Source organism: Salmo trutta, chromosome 10, assembly GCF_901001165.1.
Source record: "Salmo trutta chromosome 10, fSalTru1.1, whole genome shotgun sequence".
Lineage (NCBI taxonomy): Eukaryota > Metazoa > Chordata > Actinopteri > Salmoniformes > Salmonidae > Salmo > Salmo trutta.
The window spans coordinates 22,281,067-22,298,881 of record NC_042966.1 but is presented as its reverse complement, the minus strand read 5'-3'; the positions used below and the strand labels follow the sequence as shown (position 1 = coordinate 22,298,881).

Here is a 17,815-nt window from a genome sequence, read left to right as displayed (position 1 = left end):
GTAAAAAATCAAATCAACACGCAAACACACATCTCTTTACTGTTCCTCACATGTAAACATTGACCGAAGGTATCACTTAAAGTTGGTTGAAGTTCTGTAATATACAGTATCTCACTACATTTGGTGGCACATCTATACTGAACAAAAAAAAAGCAACATGCAACAATTTCAAAAATGTTGCTGAGTTACAGTTCACATAAGGAAATCAGACAATTTAAATAAATACATTTGTTCCTAATCTACGGATTTCACTTGGTGGGCAGCCAGGCCCAGCCAATCAGAATGAGTTTTTTCCCACAAAAACTTTATTACAGACAGAAATTCTCCTTTATTCAGCTCATGAAACATGGGACCAACACTTTACATGTTGCGGTTATATTTTTGTTCAGTGTACTTGATGTGCTTTGAGAATTTCTGGGGTGTCTTAGTGTCATTGGGCCACAGAGAGGCACTAGTCCAAGTCTGCAGCAGTATTGTCCTGGGAGATCCTCTCGATGGACTCCATGGAGGAGTGTTGTGAGTGTGACGACTGGGCTGGACACTCCTCCAGCAGCCCAGCTGGAGGACTGTCCATCCCAGAATGCATCAGAGGCAGGTAGATATCGTCCATGTTGGGCAGCACAAATACTTTCTGGAATGGAGAGAAGAGAGATTAATTGTTTTTTTGGGGATAGATTGTCTTACTTGGGATTTGGGGGGAAGGGGAGAGTAAAAGAGGAAGAGCTGAATGAGAAAAGACAAGGGAGGGCAAGAGGTGAGAGATACAAGGGAAGGGAGGGGGAGAGAGAGAAAGAGAGAGAGAGAGGAAAAGAGGAGGTGGAGTAGCAGGAAAGGAAAGAGAAGTCTAACCTCAAACTCATCCTGCAGCTTCTTCTCGATCCACTCGGTCACGTGACAGAAGGTGACCTCCCTCTCCCCCAGCTTGGGTCTGACATGCAGGTCCAGCTTGGGAGGCACACAGAAACTGTACCTGGAACACACACATGCACAAATATAGGACCATCAATAAATACAGAGACAGTAACCGAAGGCAATTACCATATTGACCTAACCTTTAAAAAAATGTGGTCTTATCATCGGTTGCTATCATTTGCCTGACCCTTTGTTCAACTTGTCACAAAAATAAAAGTAATGCTCTTTCATGCTGAAGACGCAAGTACGTAAATTAAGAGATAAAGTGAATCGGAGTGAATGTAGACTAGAGGCTAGGGGTTGTTTCAGGACAACGCATAGAGCTTCCCCAACTGGGGAGTTTTCTGAGCAAAATGATTCTTATAAAAAAATATAAATAATAACAATACATATCATTGTTGGACATAAAACATGTAACTTAATGTATACATTTTTTTGTCATTTAGTAGACGCTTTTAACCTTTTAACCAGACTTACAGTGCATTCATCTTAAGATAGCTAGGTGGGACAACCACATATCACAGGCAAAGAAAGTAAACTCAGCAAAAAAAGAAACGTCCCTTTTTCAGGACCCTATCTTTCAAAGATAATTCGTAAAAATCCAAATAACTTCACAGATCTTCATTGTAAAAGGTTTAAACACTGTTTCCCATGCTTGCTCAATGAACCATAAACAATTAATGAACATGCACCTGTGGAACGGTCGTTAAGACACTAACAGCTTACAGACGGTAGGCAATTAAGGTCACAGTTATGAAAACTTAGGACACTAAAGAGGCCTTTCTACTGACTCTGAAAAACACCAAAAGAAAGATGCCCAGGGTACCTGCTCATCTGCGTGAATGTGCCTTAGGCATGCTGCAAGGAGGCATGAGGACTGCAGATGTGGCCAGGGCAATAAATTGCAATGTCTGTACTGTGAGACACCTAAGACAGTGCTACAGGGCGACAGGACGGACAGCTGATCGTCCTCGCAATGGCAGACCATGTGTAACAACACCTGCACAGGATCGGTACATCCGAACATCACACCTGCGGGACAGGTACAGGATGGCAACAACAACTGCCCGAGTTACACCAGGAACGCACAATCCCTGCATCAGTGCTCAGACTGTCCGCAACAGGCTGAGAGAGGATGGGCTAGGGGGCTTGTAGGTCTGTTGTACGGCAGGTCCTCACCAGACATCACCGACAACAACGTTGTGCCTATGAGCACAAACCCACCATCGCTGGACCAGACAGGACTGGCAAAATGTGCTCTTTCACTGACAAGTCACGGTTTTGTCTCACCAGGGGTGATGGTCGGATTCGCGTTTGTCGTCGAAGGAATGAGCGTTACACTGAGGCCTGTACTCTGGAGCGGGATCGATTTGGAGGTGGAGGGTCCGTCATGGTCTGGGGCGGTGGATCACAGCATCATTGGACTAAGCTTGTTGTCATTGCAGGCAATCTCAACGCTGTGTGTTACAGGGAAAACATCCTCCTCCCTCATGTGTTACCCTTCCTGCAGGCTCATCCTGACATGACCCTCCAGCATGACAATGACACCAGCCATACTGTTCGTTCTGTGCGTGATTTCCTGCAAGACAGGAATGTCAGTGTTCTGCCATGGCCAGCGAAGAGCCCGGATCTCAATCCCATTGAGCACGTCTGGGACCTGCTGGATCGGAGGGTGAGGGCTAGGGCCATTCCCCCCAGAAATGTCAGGGAACTTGCAGGTGCCTTGGTGGAATAATGGGGTAACATCTCACAGCAAGAACTGGCAAATCTGGTGCAGTCCATGAGAAGGAGATGCACTGCAGTTCTTAATGCAGCTGGTGACCACACCAGATACTGACTGTTACTTTTGATTTTGACCCCCCCTTTGTTCAGGGACACATTATTCCATTTCTGTTAGTCACATGTCTGTGGAACTTGTTCAGTTTATGTCTCAGTTGTTGAATGTTGTTATATTCATACAAATATTTACACATGTTAAGTTTGCTGAAAATAAACGCAGTTGACAGTGAGAGGATGTATTTTTTTGCTGAGTTTACATTTTTCCTCAATAATGTAGAGTAAGAGCTGTGACTCAGAGCTAGAAGGTTGTTTGAATTGGGGAGGTGGGGGGGGGGAGTAAGCACCATGGTCTTGTAGTGGATGCGAGCCTCAAATGGAAGCCAGTGGAGTGGTGTGCGGCAGAATGGGGTGAGATGAGAGAACGTGGGAAGGTTGAATACCAAGCAGGTTGCAGCGTTCTGTAAAAACACCAGGAAGTCAGCTCCAAGAGATTATAATTTTGGAAATCTGTTCCCAAGTATTCCCGTGCATAATAAAGAGACACGTGATCGTATACAAATGTAAGCAAGGTTTGAAATGATTATGTTTTAGTCAAATATTATATCTGTTTGGGCTTCTTCAGGTCAATTTGCAGTCTACAAATTATTTGCAATTATGTTCAGGCCCCCCTGACCTTCTGCTTAAGAAAAAATCATCCTGCGGCTGAATCGAGTTCATGATCTCTGTCATAGAGTAACTTTGAGTGAGAGTGGGTCATACCATATTCTATCAGAAGGGGGAGGAGGGATATTGAGTGTGGTCCGTACCATATTCTATCAGAAGGGGGAGGAGGGATATGGAGTGTGGTCCGTACCATATACTATCAGTAGGGGGAGGAGCGATATTGAGTGTGGTCCGTACCATATACTATCAGTAGGGGGAGGAGCGATATTGAGTGTGGTCCGTACCATATACTATCAGTAGGGGGAGGAGCGATATTGAGTGTGGTCCGTACCATATTCTATCAGTAGGGGGAGGAGCGATATTGAGTGTGGTCCGTACCATATTCTATCAGTAGGGGGAGGAGCGATATTGAGTGTTGTCCGTACCATATTCTATCAGTAGGGGGAGGAGCGATATTGAGTGTGGTCCGTAACCATATACTATCAGTAGGGGGAGGAGGGATGTTGAGTGTGGTCCGTACCATATTCTATCAGTAGGGGGAGGAGGGATGTTGAGTGTGGTCCGTACCATATACTATCAGTAGAGGGAGGAGCGATATTGAGTGTGGTCCGTACCATATACTATCAGTAGGGGGAGGAGCGATATTGAGTGTGGTCCGTACCATATACTATCAGTAGGGGGAGGAGCGATATTGAGTGTGGTCCGTACCATATACTATCAGTAGGGGGAGGAGCGATATTGAGTGTGGTCCGTACCATATACTATCAGTAGGGGGAGGAGGGATGTTGAGTGTGGTCCGTACCATATTCTATCAGTAGGGGGAGGAGCGATATTGAGTGTGGTCCGTACCATATACTATCAGTAGGGGGAGGAGGGATGTTGAGTGTGGTCCGTACCATATTCTATCAGTAGGGGGAGGAGGGATGTTGAGTGTGGTCCGTACCATATTCTATCAGTAGGGGGAGGAGGGATGTTGACAGCGAGTGTTCCAGAAAGCTCCTGAACCTCCACTGCCAGCAGCAGGGGCGTGTTGGACATCTCCTCAATCTTCTTTTTGATGTACTCATTCTCTGTCGCCTTCTGGAAGTACTTAGACTTAGCAATTTTGTCTACAAATCTCAAAATCCGCCTGCCTGTCCTCCCGCCGCCAGCAGCAATCCTGCAGAGGGGAGGAGAGGAGGAGAGAGGACATACATGAGAGAACTTATGCCTTCAGAGGTAAATGTCACACCGGTCACAAATGAAAACAGCACTGCTATGACCTGCACCGCTGTGATCTAAAACTAAGGGCCCTATTCAATCCATAGCACTGAAGATCCACTTCATAGCGCGATTAACAATTCACATATTTTAATAGAGATCTTTTGCGATACGGATTGAATCCAGCCTTAGTAGCTTAAATGTAAGCTATATTCTGGGAAAGTGATGTCAAAGTACAGTGCATTCGGAAAGCATTCAGACCCATTGACTTTTTCCATATTTTGTTACGTTACAGCCTTATTCTAAAATGGATTTAAAAAAAATCCTCATCAATCTACACACAATACATCATAATGACAGTCAAAACAGGTTTTTACAAATGTTTGCTAATTACATAAGTATTCAGACCCTTTGCTATGAGACTTGAAATTGCATCCTGTTTTCATTGATCATCCTTGAGATGTTTCTACAATTTGATTGGAGTCCAACTGGTGTAAATTCAATTGATTGGACATGATTTGGAAAGGCACACACCTGTCTATATAAGGTCCCACAGTTGACAGTGCATGTCAGAGCAAAAACCAAGCCATGAGGTCGAAGTAATTGTCCGTAGAGCTCCAATACAGGATTGTGTCGAGGCACCGATCTGGGGAAGGGTACCAAAACATTTCATGCTACATTTAAAATCCCTAAGAACACAGTGGCCCCCATCATTCTTAAATGGAAGAAGTTTGGAACCACCAAGGCACTTCTTAGAGCTGGCCGCCAAGCCAAATTGAGCAATCGGGGGAGAAGGGCCATGGTAACCAAGAACCCAATGGTTACTCTGACAGAGCTCCAGAGTTCCTCTGTGGAGATGGGAGAACTTTCTAGAAAGACAACCATCTCTTCAGCACACCACCAATCAGGCCTTTATGGTAAGGACTGTCAGGACTGTCAGACCATGAGAAACAAGATTCTCTGGTCTGATGAAACAAAGATTGAACTCTTTGGCCTGAATGCCAAGCGTCACATCTGGAGGAAATCATGCTCCATCCCTACGGTGAAGCATGGTGGTGGCAGTATCCTGCTGTGGGGATGTTTTTAAGCCTAGTTAAATGAAGGTTTAAAAAATAAACAATTAAGTGTCAGGATTGAGGGTAGGTTGAGCGGAGCAAAGTGCAGAGAGATCCTTGATGAAAACCTGCTTCAGAGCGCTCAGGACCTCAGACTGGGGCGAAGATTCACCTTCCAACAGGACAACGACCCTACACACACAGCCAAGACAACACAGCAGTGGCTTCGGGACAAGTCTCTGAATGTCCTTGAGCGACCCGGCCAGAGCCCAGACTTGAACCCGATCTAACATCTCTGGAGAGACCTGAAAATAGCTGCGCAGCAACACTCCCAATCCAACCTGACTTGAGAGGATCTGCAGAGAAGAAAGGGAGAAACTCCCCAAATACAGGTGTGCCAAGCTTGTAGCGTCATACCCAAGAAGACTCAAGGCTGTAATCGCTGCCAAAGATGCTTCAACAAAGTACTGAGTAAAGGGTCGGAATACTTATGGAAATGTCATATTTCAGTTTTTTTTTATATACATTTGCAAAAATATCTAAACCTCTTTTTGCTTTGCCATTGTGGGGTATTGTGTTCAGACTGATGAGGAACATATTTTATTCAATCAATTTTAGAACAAGGCTGTAACATAACAAAATGTGGAAAAAGGGAAGGGGTCTGAATACTTTCCGAATGCACTGTATCTGTTGTTACCAGAGGTGGGACCAGGTCACTATTTTTCGAGTCACAAGCAAGTCTCAAGTCACAAGGTCCGAGTCTCAAGTAGAGTCCCAAGCGGGACGGGGCAAAACTCGAGTCAAGTCCATATCGTGCATTCTAAGAGCAAGTCAAGTCAAGTCCTGTCACAAGTTTAAGTCAAGTCTCAAGTCGAGTAAAAAATAAAATCTACTTGTTCAACTACAAATCCTTGTCTATTTATTGAGGCTACCAGACGGCCCTTTATTTGTAGCAGCCATAAGGGCATGAAATCAGCAGAAGGCAAGGCAGGTTGAAGTGCTCGGAGTGTACATTTATTTACAGGTGATCCAATGGTGAATGCGCCATATACAAAATATACAAGGGCAATAGGCCAAAAGAAATCGCCTCTGTATCAGGCTTAACCTGTCCTATCTGAACGGGCACAGGTAGAGGACAGGACTGTACAGCCTCCCCTCGAGAAACCACATGGACTCTGTCCAACAGAAGCTCAAACAGGTAGAGGGCAAACTGTACAGCCTCCCCTTGAGAAACCACATGGAATCTGTCTAACAGGAGCTCAAACAGGTAGAGGGCAAAACTGTACAGCCTCCCCTTGAGAAACCACATGGAATCTGTCTAACAGAAGCTCAAACAGGTAGAGGGCAAAACTGTACAGCCTCCCCTTGAGAAACCACATGGAATCTGTCTAACAGGAGCTCAAACAGGTAGAGGGCAAAACTGTACAGCCTCCCCTTGAGAAACCACATGGAATCTGTCTAACAGGAGCTCAAACAGGTAGAGGACAGGACTGTACAGCCTCCCCTTGAGAAACCACATGGAATCTGTCTAACAGGAGCTCAAACAGGTAGAGGGCAAAACTGTACAGCCTCCCCTTGAGAAACCACATGGAATCTGTCTAACAGGAGCTCAAACAGGTAGAGGACAGGACTGTACAGCCTCCCCTTGAGAAACCACATGGAATCTGTCTAACAGGAGCTCAAACAGGTAGGCCTATATGATATAATCACTTGGTCCCCAGAACCATACAATTACCCAATTGGCAATTACAACCCCTAAACTGGTTCTACAATGTAAAAGGCCATTTCCACTTCCATTGTTACATTCCTTTTAATCAAGATGAATGATTGTTAATGATATTTCAACACCAACAACCAATTTCTCTTATTTAACGTTCTGACTCCAAAGCGCAGACAAACGGAAGTCCGACATAACCCAGGAAATATGAAATAAACAGAACTTCTACCAGATAATGTCACAGAAAATGTCGTACTCGTCACAGAAAATGTTGTACTGGAGAGAAGAGGACCAAGACGCAGCGGGAATATGGATACTCATATTTTAATGACCAAAAAAAGGAGTAAAGCATCCACTTGACAAAACAATAAAGATGACAACAGCAACATTTCTGCAGGCTATTAAACGCAGTGCAAAAACAACTACCCACAACCCCAAAGAAAAACACACACACCTATATAGGACTTCCAATCAAAGGCAACTCAACACACCTGCCTTCAATTGGAAGTCCCAATCACCAACAAACATTCACACACACAAAACTGCCACGCCCTGACCCCAAAACTAATACAATAGCTCCATCTGCTGGTCAGGACGTGACAGTACCCCCCCCCCTCAAGGTGCAGACCCCGGAATGCACCTACCAACAGAAAACACCAACAAAAAACCCCCAACAAAAACCCATTAAACAATAACCCCTAAACAATAAGGGAGGGAAGGGAGGGTGGCTGCCGTCAACGACGGCACTGTGCTACACCCTCCCTCCCCAACCCACCTATCCTGGAGGTGGCTCAGGTGCAGGACGTGGACCTTGCTCCACCCTCGGCGTCGCCCACTTTGGTGGCGCCGATAGCTGCGCTGGGCAGACGGGCCACTCGGGCTGGACCGGAGGACAGGAGGGCCCCTCGGGCTGGGCCAGAGGACAGGAGGGGCACTCGGGCTGGGCGGAGGACAGGAGGGCCACTCGGGCTGGGCCGGAGGACAGGAGGGCCCCTCGGGCTGGGCCGGAGGACAGGAGGGCCCCTCGGGCTGGGCCGGAGGACAGGAGGGCCCCTCGGGCTGGGCCGGAGGACAGGAGGGCCCCTCGGGCTGGGCCGGAGGACAAGAGGACCCCTCGGGCTGGGCCGGAGGACAAGAGGACCCCTCGGGCTGGGCCGGAGGACAAGAGGGCCACTGGGGCTGGGCCGGAGGACAGGAGGGCCCCTCGGGCTGGGCCGGAGGACAGGAGGGCCCCTCGGGCTGGGCCGGAGAACAGGAGGGCCACTCGGGCTGGGCCGGAGGACAGGAGGGCCACTCGGGCAGCTCCGGGCAGTCTGGCCACTCTGGCAGCTCCGGGCAGTCGGGCCACTCTGGCAGCTCCGGGCAGTCGGGCCACTCTGGCAGCTCCGGGCAGTCGGGCCACTCTGGCAGCTCCGGGCAGTCGGGCCACTCTGGCAGCTCCGGGCAGTCGGCCACTCTGGCAGCTCCGGGCAGTCGGGCCACTCTGGCAGCTCCGGGCAATCGGGCCACTCTGGCAGCTCCGGGCAATCGGGCCACTCTGACAGCTCCGGGCAGACGGGCCACTCTGGCATCGCCGGGCAGACGGGCCACTCTGGTGGCTCCTGACTAGCGGGCGGCTCTGGTGGCTCCTGACTAGCGGGCGGCTCTGGCGGCTCCTGACTGGCGGGCGGCTCTGGCGACTCCTGACTGGCGGGCAGCTCTGGCGACTCCTGACTGGCGGGCAGCTCTGGCGACTCCTGACTGGCGGGCAGCTCTGGCGACTTACGACTGGCGGGCAGCTCTGGCGACTTACGACTGGCGGGCAGCTCTGGCGACTTACGACTGGCGGGCAGCTCTGGTGACTTACGACTGGCGGGCAGCTCTGGTGACTGTTGACTGGCGAGGCTGGGCTGACGCACTAGACGCCTGATGCGTGGGGCTGGTACTAGATGTGCCAACCTGGAGACACGCACCTCAGGGCTAGTGCGGGGAGCTGGCCTGGGGCTCCATCCTTACCCTGTCAAACAGCCCTTGTGCCCCCCCCAAAAAAGGATTGGGGCTGCCTCTCGGGTTCCCTTAACTTGTCCTCCCAGGTCCATCCTTCCTCCTCGTTCGTCCGCTGCTTGGTCCCTTGGTGGTGGGTAGTTCTGTCACAGAAAATGTCGTACTCGTCACAGAAAATGTCGTACTGGAGAGAAGAGGACCAAGACGCAGCGGGAATATGGATACTCATATTTTAATGACCAAAAAAAGGAGTAAAACATCCACTTGACAAAACAATAAAGATGACAACAGCAACATTTCTGCAGGCTATTAAACGCAGTGCAAAAACAACTACCCACAACCCCAAAGAAAAACACACACACGTATATAGGACTTCCAATCAAAGGCAACTCAACACACCTGCCTTCAATTGGAAGTCCCAATCACCAACAAACATTCACACACACAAAACTGCCACGTCCTGACCCCAAAACTAATACAATAGCTCCATCTGCTGGTCAGGACGTGACAGATAAGTCTTGTGAACGTTCATGTGCACAATAAACGGTACAGGGATGGAATGATGAAACGCTATCAATTATTGTAGTATTAGATGGAATATAGATTTACCAGATAGGGCCTATGCACTTTAACGTGTGAAAGCAACAGCAAACACTTAAACAAGAGAAAAAAAGCAGTTTGGAGAGCATAAGTGAAGAGGTGTGCAATGGTGCATCTTTACCACAGTAATAATACATTGTAAACTAATTCAAAATGCAAGTTTCATATGTAAATTACCAATTTAAAGCAATTGTTGCACACCAAAATACCAGAAGGCCTATGCTAGCAATTGTTGCCCCATTACTGATGAGCTTGCAAAGTGTTCTTAATCACCAAGCAATTTTTGGAGCTGTATATGTATTACGGCAATCCACTCTTCTATAATTTGACATTTGCGGTGCACCCGATCCCATAGCTGTACAGCAATTTAGCAATCTGTTCACTAGCTCGCCACCCGACCTGTGTTGATTGACAGTTTGCTGGTCCAATCACAGTGCCGAGTGTGCGTTTCACTAGCCAATCTGTTGCAGGTTTTTTTGCAAGGGCGATGCTGTGCTGCTGTCTCTGGCTTGGTGTACAGTAATCCACATAGACTGCCCCAAAATGAGTGACAAAACATTACAAAACCTGGCCAGATAAGTTCAAGTCATCAGTCTCGAGTCAAAGTCAAGTCCCAAGTTATTTTATTTTCTATCAGGTTGAGTCTAAAGTCATCAAATTTGTGACTGGAGTCATATTTGAGTCCATGTCATGTGACTCGAGTCCACAACTCTGGTTGTGACTATAGAAGATATTAGGGCTCCAAGTTCAGCGCTATAGCACGCTTGAAATGTCAAGATCATTTACGATTAAGCCGACATATGCAGCGTTTACCGTGAATGCAGTCTCTGCTAACGTGGGAACATTGCCTTTAAATGTAAAACGAGCTACAAAACCGAATGTCATCGCTACGGATTGAATCGAGGCAAATACAGCACAAGGTCACAGCCAGGTCACAGTCAGGAAAAACTCCTGGCCGCATCATTCTACATGGCCGTCTATATTTGGTGAGAAAGAGACATCAATTACCCTTCAGCACCAGGTAGAGTCCCCTTTTCTCCCACAATGCTTTGGTGTTCTGAGAGCAGTACTTCCTCCTCATCTGAAGAGCCGGCGCTGGAGGACTCTTCATCACTGTCAGCCAAAACACTGAGGATGGGTCTGGACCTGGACACAAAACACAACAACACAGGCTTCCTGAGTGTCTCGTGTGGCTCAGTTGGTGTAACGTGGCACTTGTAATGCCAGGGTTGTGGGTTCGCTTCCCATTGGCAACTAATACAAAAAAGAGTGAAAATGTATTACTGTAAGTCGCTCTGGCTAAGCATGAGAGAAAAATAATTTCAGCTCTCACTGAGACTAACCTTAATCCTCATCTGAGTTCAACCTTAGCTTCATGTCCACAGTTCAGCCCCAACCCTAGCTTTATCCACAAACCTAATAGAGACATTTTATGGATTTGACACCTAAATAAAACCATATTCAGCAGAGCCAAACATGCTGTAAAAACAAGCTCATACATGCTTAACAAATAAGAGGATATTTTTATGACAGAACAAGGATCTACTGTAGGAATCCATTTAAATCTGGAAACAGACCAACTAATCAACTGTCATGTATAGAGAGCTCTGTCATGTATAGAGAGCTCTGTCATGTATAGAGAGCTCTATCATGTACAGAGAGCTCTGTCATGTATAGAGAGCTCTGTCATGTATAGAGAGCTCTGTCATGTACAGAGAGCTCTGTCATGTATAGAGAGCTCTATCATGTACAGAGAGCTCTGTCATGTACAGAGAGCTCTGTCATGTATAGAGAGCTCTGTCATGTATAGAGAGCTCTGTCATGTATAGAGAGCTCTGTCATGTATAGAGAGCTCTGTCATGTACAGAGAGCTCTGTCATGTACAGAGAGCTCTGTCATGTACAGAGAGCTCTGTCATGTATAGAGAGCTCTGTCATGTATAGAGAGCTCTGTCATGTACAGAGAGCTCTGTCATGTATAGAGAGCTCTGTCATCCACAGGCTCTGTTCAAAGATTCACTATTAGAGGAGTTTGACAGAGTAAGAGGGATTTTGTAGGTTGGTCTCTTAATTATCATTAATTGTCTGCCCCCTCTGACAGAGCATAGCAGCTAATCATTACCAGGATGTCAGCATAGAAGGCAGTGGTTATATTGTAGCCTGAAATCCAGATCTGTTTTGTGCAAAAATTCCATAATAGCACAAACAGACTGGAACCCAGGCTAGTAATTTTGCAGTTCAATTTACAATTAAATAATAATGTTAGTTGTACTACGTAAAATGCATGTTGTACAGTAAACCATATATTTTCTTTTAGACGAGTGCAGTACTAACTGTAATGTGACTGACCCTAGGCTGCCAGTATCAGTGAGGCTGTCAGTGTCCAGGCTTCCCTCCTTGCCCTCCTTGCCCTCCTTGCCCTCCTTGCCCAGTTTGGACAGGTTGATCTTGGTCTCCAGGGTCATCTGCAGGGCCCCAGTGTATACCACCTCCAGCTCCAGCCACAAGCCTGGAGAACACACACACACACACGTGCGCATGCACGCACACACACACACACACTCACGCATGCACACACACACACACGCGCGCGCGCACACACACACACACACACTCACGCATGCACACACACACGCGCGCGCACACACACACACACACACACACACACACACACACACACACACACACACACACACACACACACACACACACACACACACACACACACAAGAACAGAGATTAAGAGACAGATCAGATGATTGAGAGGGAAGAGATGGTCCATTGCTCATGTCATCTGATTATGATAGAGTACTGAGCATCAGATGAGTCGATATTATTACAGTAATCTGTTGTAATCTCAGTGAGCCAGGGAGCTGTTACCTCCTGCTGGGGACATGCAGCATATTGGTTTGGTGATGGTGTGTCTATATGTGTGTGTGTCTATGTGTGTCTATGTGTGTGTGTGTCTCTGAGTGTGTGCATCTGCGAACGCATACAAACGGGGGCACTTATAGTGCTTGGACAGGATTTGCTGGCTTGTCCTTAATAGTCTATTGACGCACCCGTGCGTCAATCTAAGTAACATAATAAAACAATCCCATCAAAATCTGTCAGATTATAATAGAGATATCACATCTCAATCTGTCAGATTATGATAGAGATATCACATCTCAATCTGTCAGATTATGCTAGAGATATCACATCTCAATCTGTCAGATTATGATAGAGATATCCCATCTCAATCTGTCAGATTATGCTAGAGATATCACATCTCAATCTGTCAGATTATAATAGAGATATCACATCTCAATCTGTCAGATTATGATAGAGATATCACATCTCAATCTGTCAGATTATGATAGAGATATCACATCTCAATCTGTCAGATTATGCTAGAGATATCACATCTCAATCTGTCAGATTATGATAGAGATATCACATCTCAATCTGTCAGATTATGATAGAGATATCACATCTCAATCTGTCAGATCATAATAGAGATATCCCATCTCAATCTGCCAGATTATGATAGAGATATCACATTTCAATCTGTCAGATTATGCTAGAGATATCACATCTCAATCTGTCAGATTATGATAGAGATATCACATCTCAATCTGTCAGATTATGATAGAGATATCACATCTCAATCTGTCAGATCATAATAGAGATATCCCATCTCAATCTGTCAGATTATGATAGAGATATCACATCTCAATCTGTCAGATTATGATAGAGATATCACATCTCAATCTGTCAGATCATAATAGAGATATCACATCTCAATCTGTCAGATTATGCTAGAGATATCACATCTACGGTGGAAGGTGGCTGAGCTACAGCGTTGTTTGTCAGACCATGAGACATCCCGAAAATCGGTCTTCTCACAGAAATTTATGTAGCGTCCGAATGTTATGACCCTTCTATGGAAAGAGCAGACTCTCAGGAACACGATGGTGTTCTCCATTTTGCTATATAAACCCCACAATAGCCATGGGACTCGTCTGAAGGAACCCCATACAAACAAATGGAAGTATAGAGGTAGTTTTGTGCCCCAAAAAATAAGGGGTTAAATATGTGTCCCAAAAAATATATATATTTCCTGAGCTTTCTTATATCTGCTAGATATAGGACAGATACTTCAAAACCTTATTCCTTATGCTAAGTTTTTTTTACAATATTTTTTGCCATTTATGAATTCAATGTGTTTCTATGGGCGATAGTACTAAAGGCCAAATTAAATATTTTTGCAAATATTATAATTATTATTATTATTATTATTACACATAAGGGGGTCCTAAAATAGCTAAATTATCCATGGTATGACCATCTTAAAACAATTCCATGTGTTAGCTTAGTACCTCCAAAGAGGGTTAGTCTATAAGCCCTTTCCTCATGTCTCTCTGCTTGCATCACAATTTGCGCAAGGCAACATGACCTACGTCACATCCATGCCTCTCTAATCACACACCATCCCATTTACAGATTTATACAGAGCTCCCCCTGCACAGTCCACATTTGTCACCATCATTCTTTTGGGGAATTATAATCTGTCGTAATTTGCTGTAATTTGCAGACCTTCATAATCAGGGCAAATCCATTTAATCTGCTTCTAAGTACCCCTCCAGAATCTAGATTAGACTAAGTATGACACGCTGTCATTGTCTTTCACTAATTGGTGCTCTGAGCGTTTCATGTACTGTATGCAGAGTGGGCTGTATCGCTGTGTCATCATTAGGGTCAGGAGTTATTCCTGACCATATTTGGGCCGCAGAGTTTCTCCTGGTCAGGTCACATGGTCTGGAAAACACCAGGCCCTAGTCATCACGGCAGAAACATCAGGGAGAGTAAAAAGGAAGAGTGAGCTTTCTCGTTGACACTCGCCTCTGCTGTTGACCACAGGTCTGGACACGCTGGTGATTTGGGGCAGACAGGAGCCCATGTCCAGTTCAGTCAGAGTCAGCTCATTCATGAAGTAAGGCAGCTGCACACAAAACAAACAAAGAAATGTCATTTCGCTCCTCTGTTTTACTTGTTTCCAGTGGATTGTGTGGTTACGTTGGCTATATACTACTAGAAAATGACCAAATAGAAACATTGTACAAGCTCCCCTTACTTCTGAAGAGGGGATTTTACACTGTGAGAGCTCCCATACTCACTCTGATTTTGCTCAACTTCTTCTGGATTTTTCTGGAGACAATGTCCACCCAGTATTTCTCGCGCAGGAAGTCCCAGAATATTCGACCAATCAGTGCATTGACCCAGTCAGTGTGGCCCTCCCCCGGGAACTCTGGGAAATCACAGGTGCACTGTAGGGAAATAGATACGCCACTACAGATTAACACACTATTTAATTATATAATCTATCTGTTTCTAGATGTTTCATTAAGGTGGTCAGCGGATCTCATCCTCACTTTGTTGGTGGGGCTTGTCTCTGTGCTGTTGAGGGGTGGACTGGGCAGGGGGCTGGGCTGCTCTGAGGGCAGGAAACGAGCCATGTAGGTGGGGTAGTCCAGCAGCGGAGAGCCCACCCTGGATGGTTGGATGGAAGGGGCAGAAGGGGGAATGGGGAGGTCCTCTTCAGTGCTCCCAATCCTGCTGGAACCTCTGCTGTCCTGGGACCGTCTTGAGGGGCTCACCCCTCGCACTACCGGCACATCTAGATACAGACATGACAGCTGTCGGTTCACAGATTTTACATTGTTGTGATCATTTCTTTTAAGTGTTACATGAGAGTGCATCTGTATGGAAATGTGTAATATTCTCAGCGATAGATTTAGCTTCAGGGGACTTAGTGGACTGTCTAAGATGGAGGACAGCACTGTTCAGTTTACTACCAGGACAGACCAGAGCAGGGGCAGAAACATGTGTGGTTAAGTGCTTTGAGAGCATCACGACAGTACTATATTCTCCTACATGTCCACGCATCTGTAATCTAGAAATGAATCATCCTGGAATACATGGAACTGGAGCATATAATCCACTAGAGTAACATTTGCTTGATTTATCCTTCCCTTTCCACATGTATTGCTAATGCATTATATTTTCATGGCCAATATATGTACTGTGAAGCTTTGTCATTACGCAAAAAACACAAATAAAATACTAACACAAAGTCAATTAAATGAGGAAAAAAGACAACCATACAAAACAACAAAAACAGTTTATCCTACCTGATCTGGACACACATCTGCCAGGCCTCTCATTCTCCTTCTCCTTCTCCATTACCGTGGACGCGGACAGGAAGTGATGAAACCACTCCTCCTTCTCTCTTCCTGTCCGTCCGAAGAGGTATAGGGTTGTAGGGAGGTTGGCTGCTGGTTTGGGGTTGGAGGTGGGTCGTGTTTGGAGTTGGGGGTCTCCCCCCTGCTCCTCTCTTGGGGTCTCCACTGTGCCCCTCTCCTCCTCCATGACCCCCTCTCCCTCTGCCAGCTCAATGCAGATAGGGTACTTCAGGTTCCACAGCCTCTTACGGGCTAGCTCAGAGGGCAGCAGGAACACCTGGTATTACAACTAGACTTATTAGAAACCTCTTATAACACAACATTAATACATCTGGTTATTATGCTTTCAGACCATCTCAAAAAACATTGCAAGCGCCATGCTATGCCATGCTAAACCAACTGAGCTACAGAGGACCACTACTGATGTGATTATTGTATGTAACACACACATAAAATAAATTTTAAAACATCTCAATGTTTTATGAAGTCAATGAATAAAATATAAAACCTTGCGTCATATTTCCTCAAATGAAGCGTTAAGCTTTGAACAGCGAGGCTAAGTTGACAGACCAAGCAGACAGACCTTGCTGTGTCGTAGCTGGAAGCAGCGTGAGCTGACAACCACAGCCTCGGGAGGCTTTTCATCGTAGGTGGCTCTGCGGCTGATGTTGTTCCTGGGGTAGTCCAGGCGAAGGCAGTGCCCCTCCAGGGTGGCGAACACAGAGTGGGTCAGGGACAGGTGGTAGGTCTCTGGGTCGTATTCAAACATCTCGTTCAGCCAGCCCTGAAACCAATGGGAATATACCCAGTTATATAGTGAGACAGTAAGCGAATACCTGAACGTTACATGGGAATACAGTGAGAGAGCATGCTTCAATGACTAAGACAAGCTGTTGTGTAACCAGCTATTTTATATGTTGATAATAGCTTGTCCTTCAGAACACATCTCAATGCAGTTAGTCAAAGAGTGAACATACACCATGACAAATAGAGAAAGCTACAAAGCAAAATATCTAGCAATATTAGACTTGACTCTTCGGGGTGCCGAGGTCATTTAAATGGTGTTAGTGTTAGAGGAAAAGTCTCAAAACTCCCTTGCACTGATGTCCACGACTAACTGTTCACATCAAGGCTCAGTCTGACATCCACCTTATAAACAAACCCACCAATTAACCAAAAGAATTATCCCTCCTCGCGAAGATAACCTCTCTTTCCCCCGGTGGCGCTACACTTTACCACTGATAAGAATGTTTTGCCTGCCAATGAACCTGGGAAATTGCACAGCCCCAGCCTCTCTTGCTCAGTTAATTGCCTCTAGAGCTGACTATGCTGGGTCGGAGCTATACCCTGCATCTGGCAGGGCTGTGCTCTGCTCTTCTGTGCTCTGCCCTGCTGTTCTCGGCCAAGGGAGACAACACTAATGAGGCTCTGTATCTCTTTAAGTTTGGAGGAACTTTTTATTGGCCGACGTTAATTGCATTCCTGGCACTTTGAGCTATCGCACAGGCACCACATTAGAAAGGATTCAGGCTCAGTGAGGGAGAGAGGGGGGAATGGGAAGTGCTGACTTGTTTTAGGAACAAAAGTTCTAAGAAGTGCATGCCACAGTATGGAGGATTTAAAAAGATAGTTTTCTATTCAGCCAATTCTTGTGTGGATGTCAAGATCTGTAAAGACCAAGGC

The 17,815-nt window shown here is 46.1% G+C and overlaps 1 protein-coding gene across 2 annotated transcripts in view; it reads right to left on the bottom strand.

Moving 5' to 3' along the window:
- Positions 1 to 325: 325 nt before the first annotated feature.
- tex2l (testis expressed 2, like) overlaps positions 326 to 17,815 on the bottom strand; it is a 39,199-nt gene continuing 21,709 nt past the window's right edge. The window contains exons 3-12 of one of the 2 annotated variants that reach the window (XM_029764937.1): positions 16,716 to 16,916; positions 16,082 to 16,409; positions 15,317 to 15,567; positions 15,068 to 15,217; positions 14,793 to 14,892; positions 12,258 to 12,417; positions 10,918 to 11,055; positions 4,298 to 4,513; positions 850 to 970; positions 326 to 631 (exon numbers count right to left, since the gene is read on the bottom strand). In XM_029764937.1, the coding sequence (XP_029620797.1) occupies positions 452 to 631; positions 850 to 970; positions 4,298 to 4,513; positions 10,918 to 11,055; positions 12,258 to 12,417; positions 14,793 to 14,892; positions 15,068 to 15,217; positions 15,317 to 15,567; positions 16,082 to 16,409; positions 16,716 to 16,916 (1,845 nt within the window). In that variant the 3' untranslated portion in view covers positions 326 to 451. The remainder of the gene's footprint in view (positions 632 to 849; positions 971 to 4,297; positions 4,514 to 10,917; positions 11,056 to 12,257; positions 12,418 to 14,792; positions 14,893 to 15,067; positions 15,218 to 15,316; positions 15,568 to 16,081; positions 16,410 to 16,715; positions 16,917 to 17,815) is intronic. The other variant, XM_029764938.1, reaches the window with a different exon arrangement.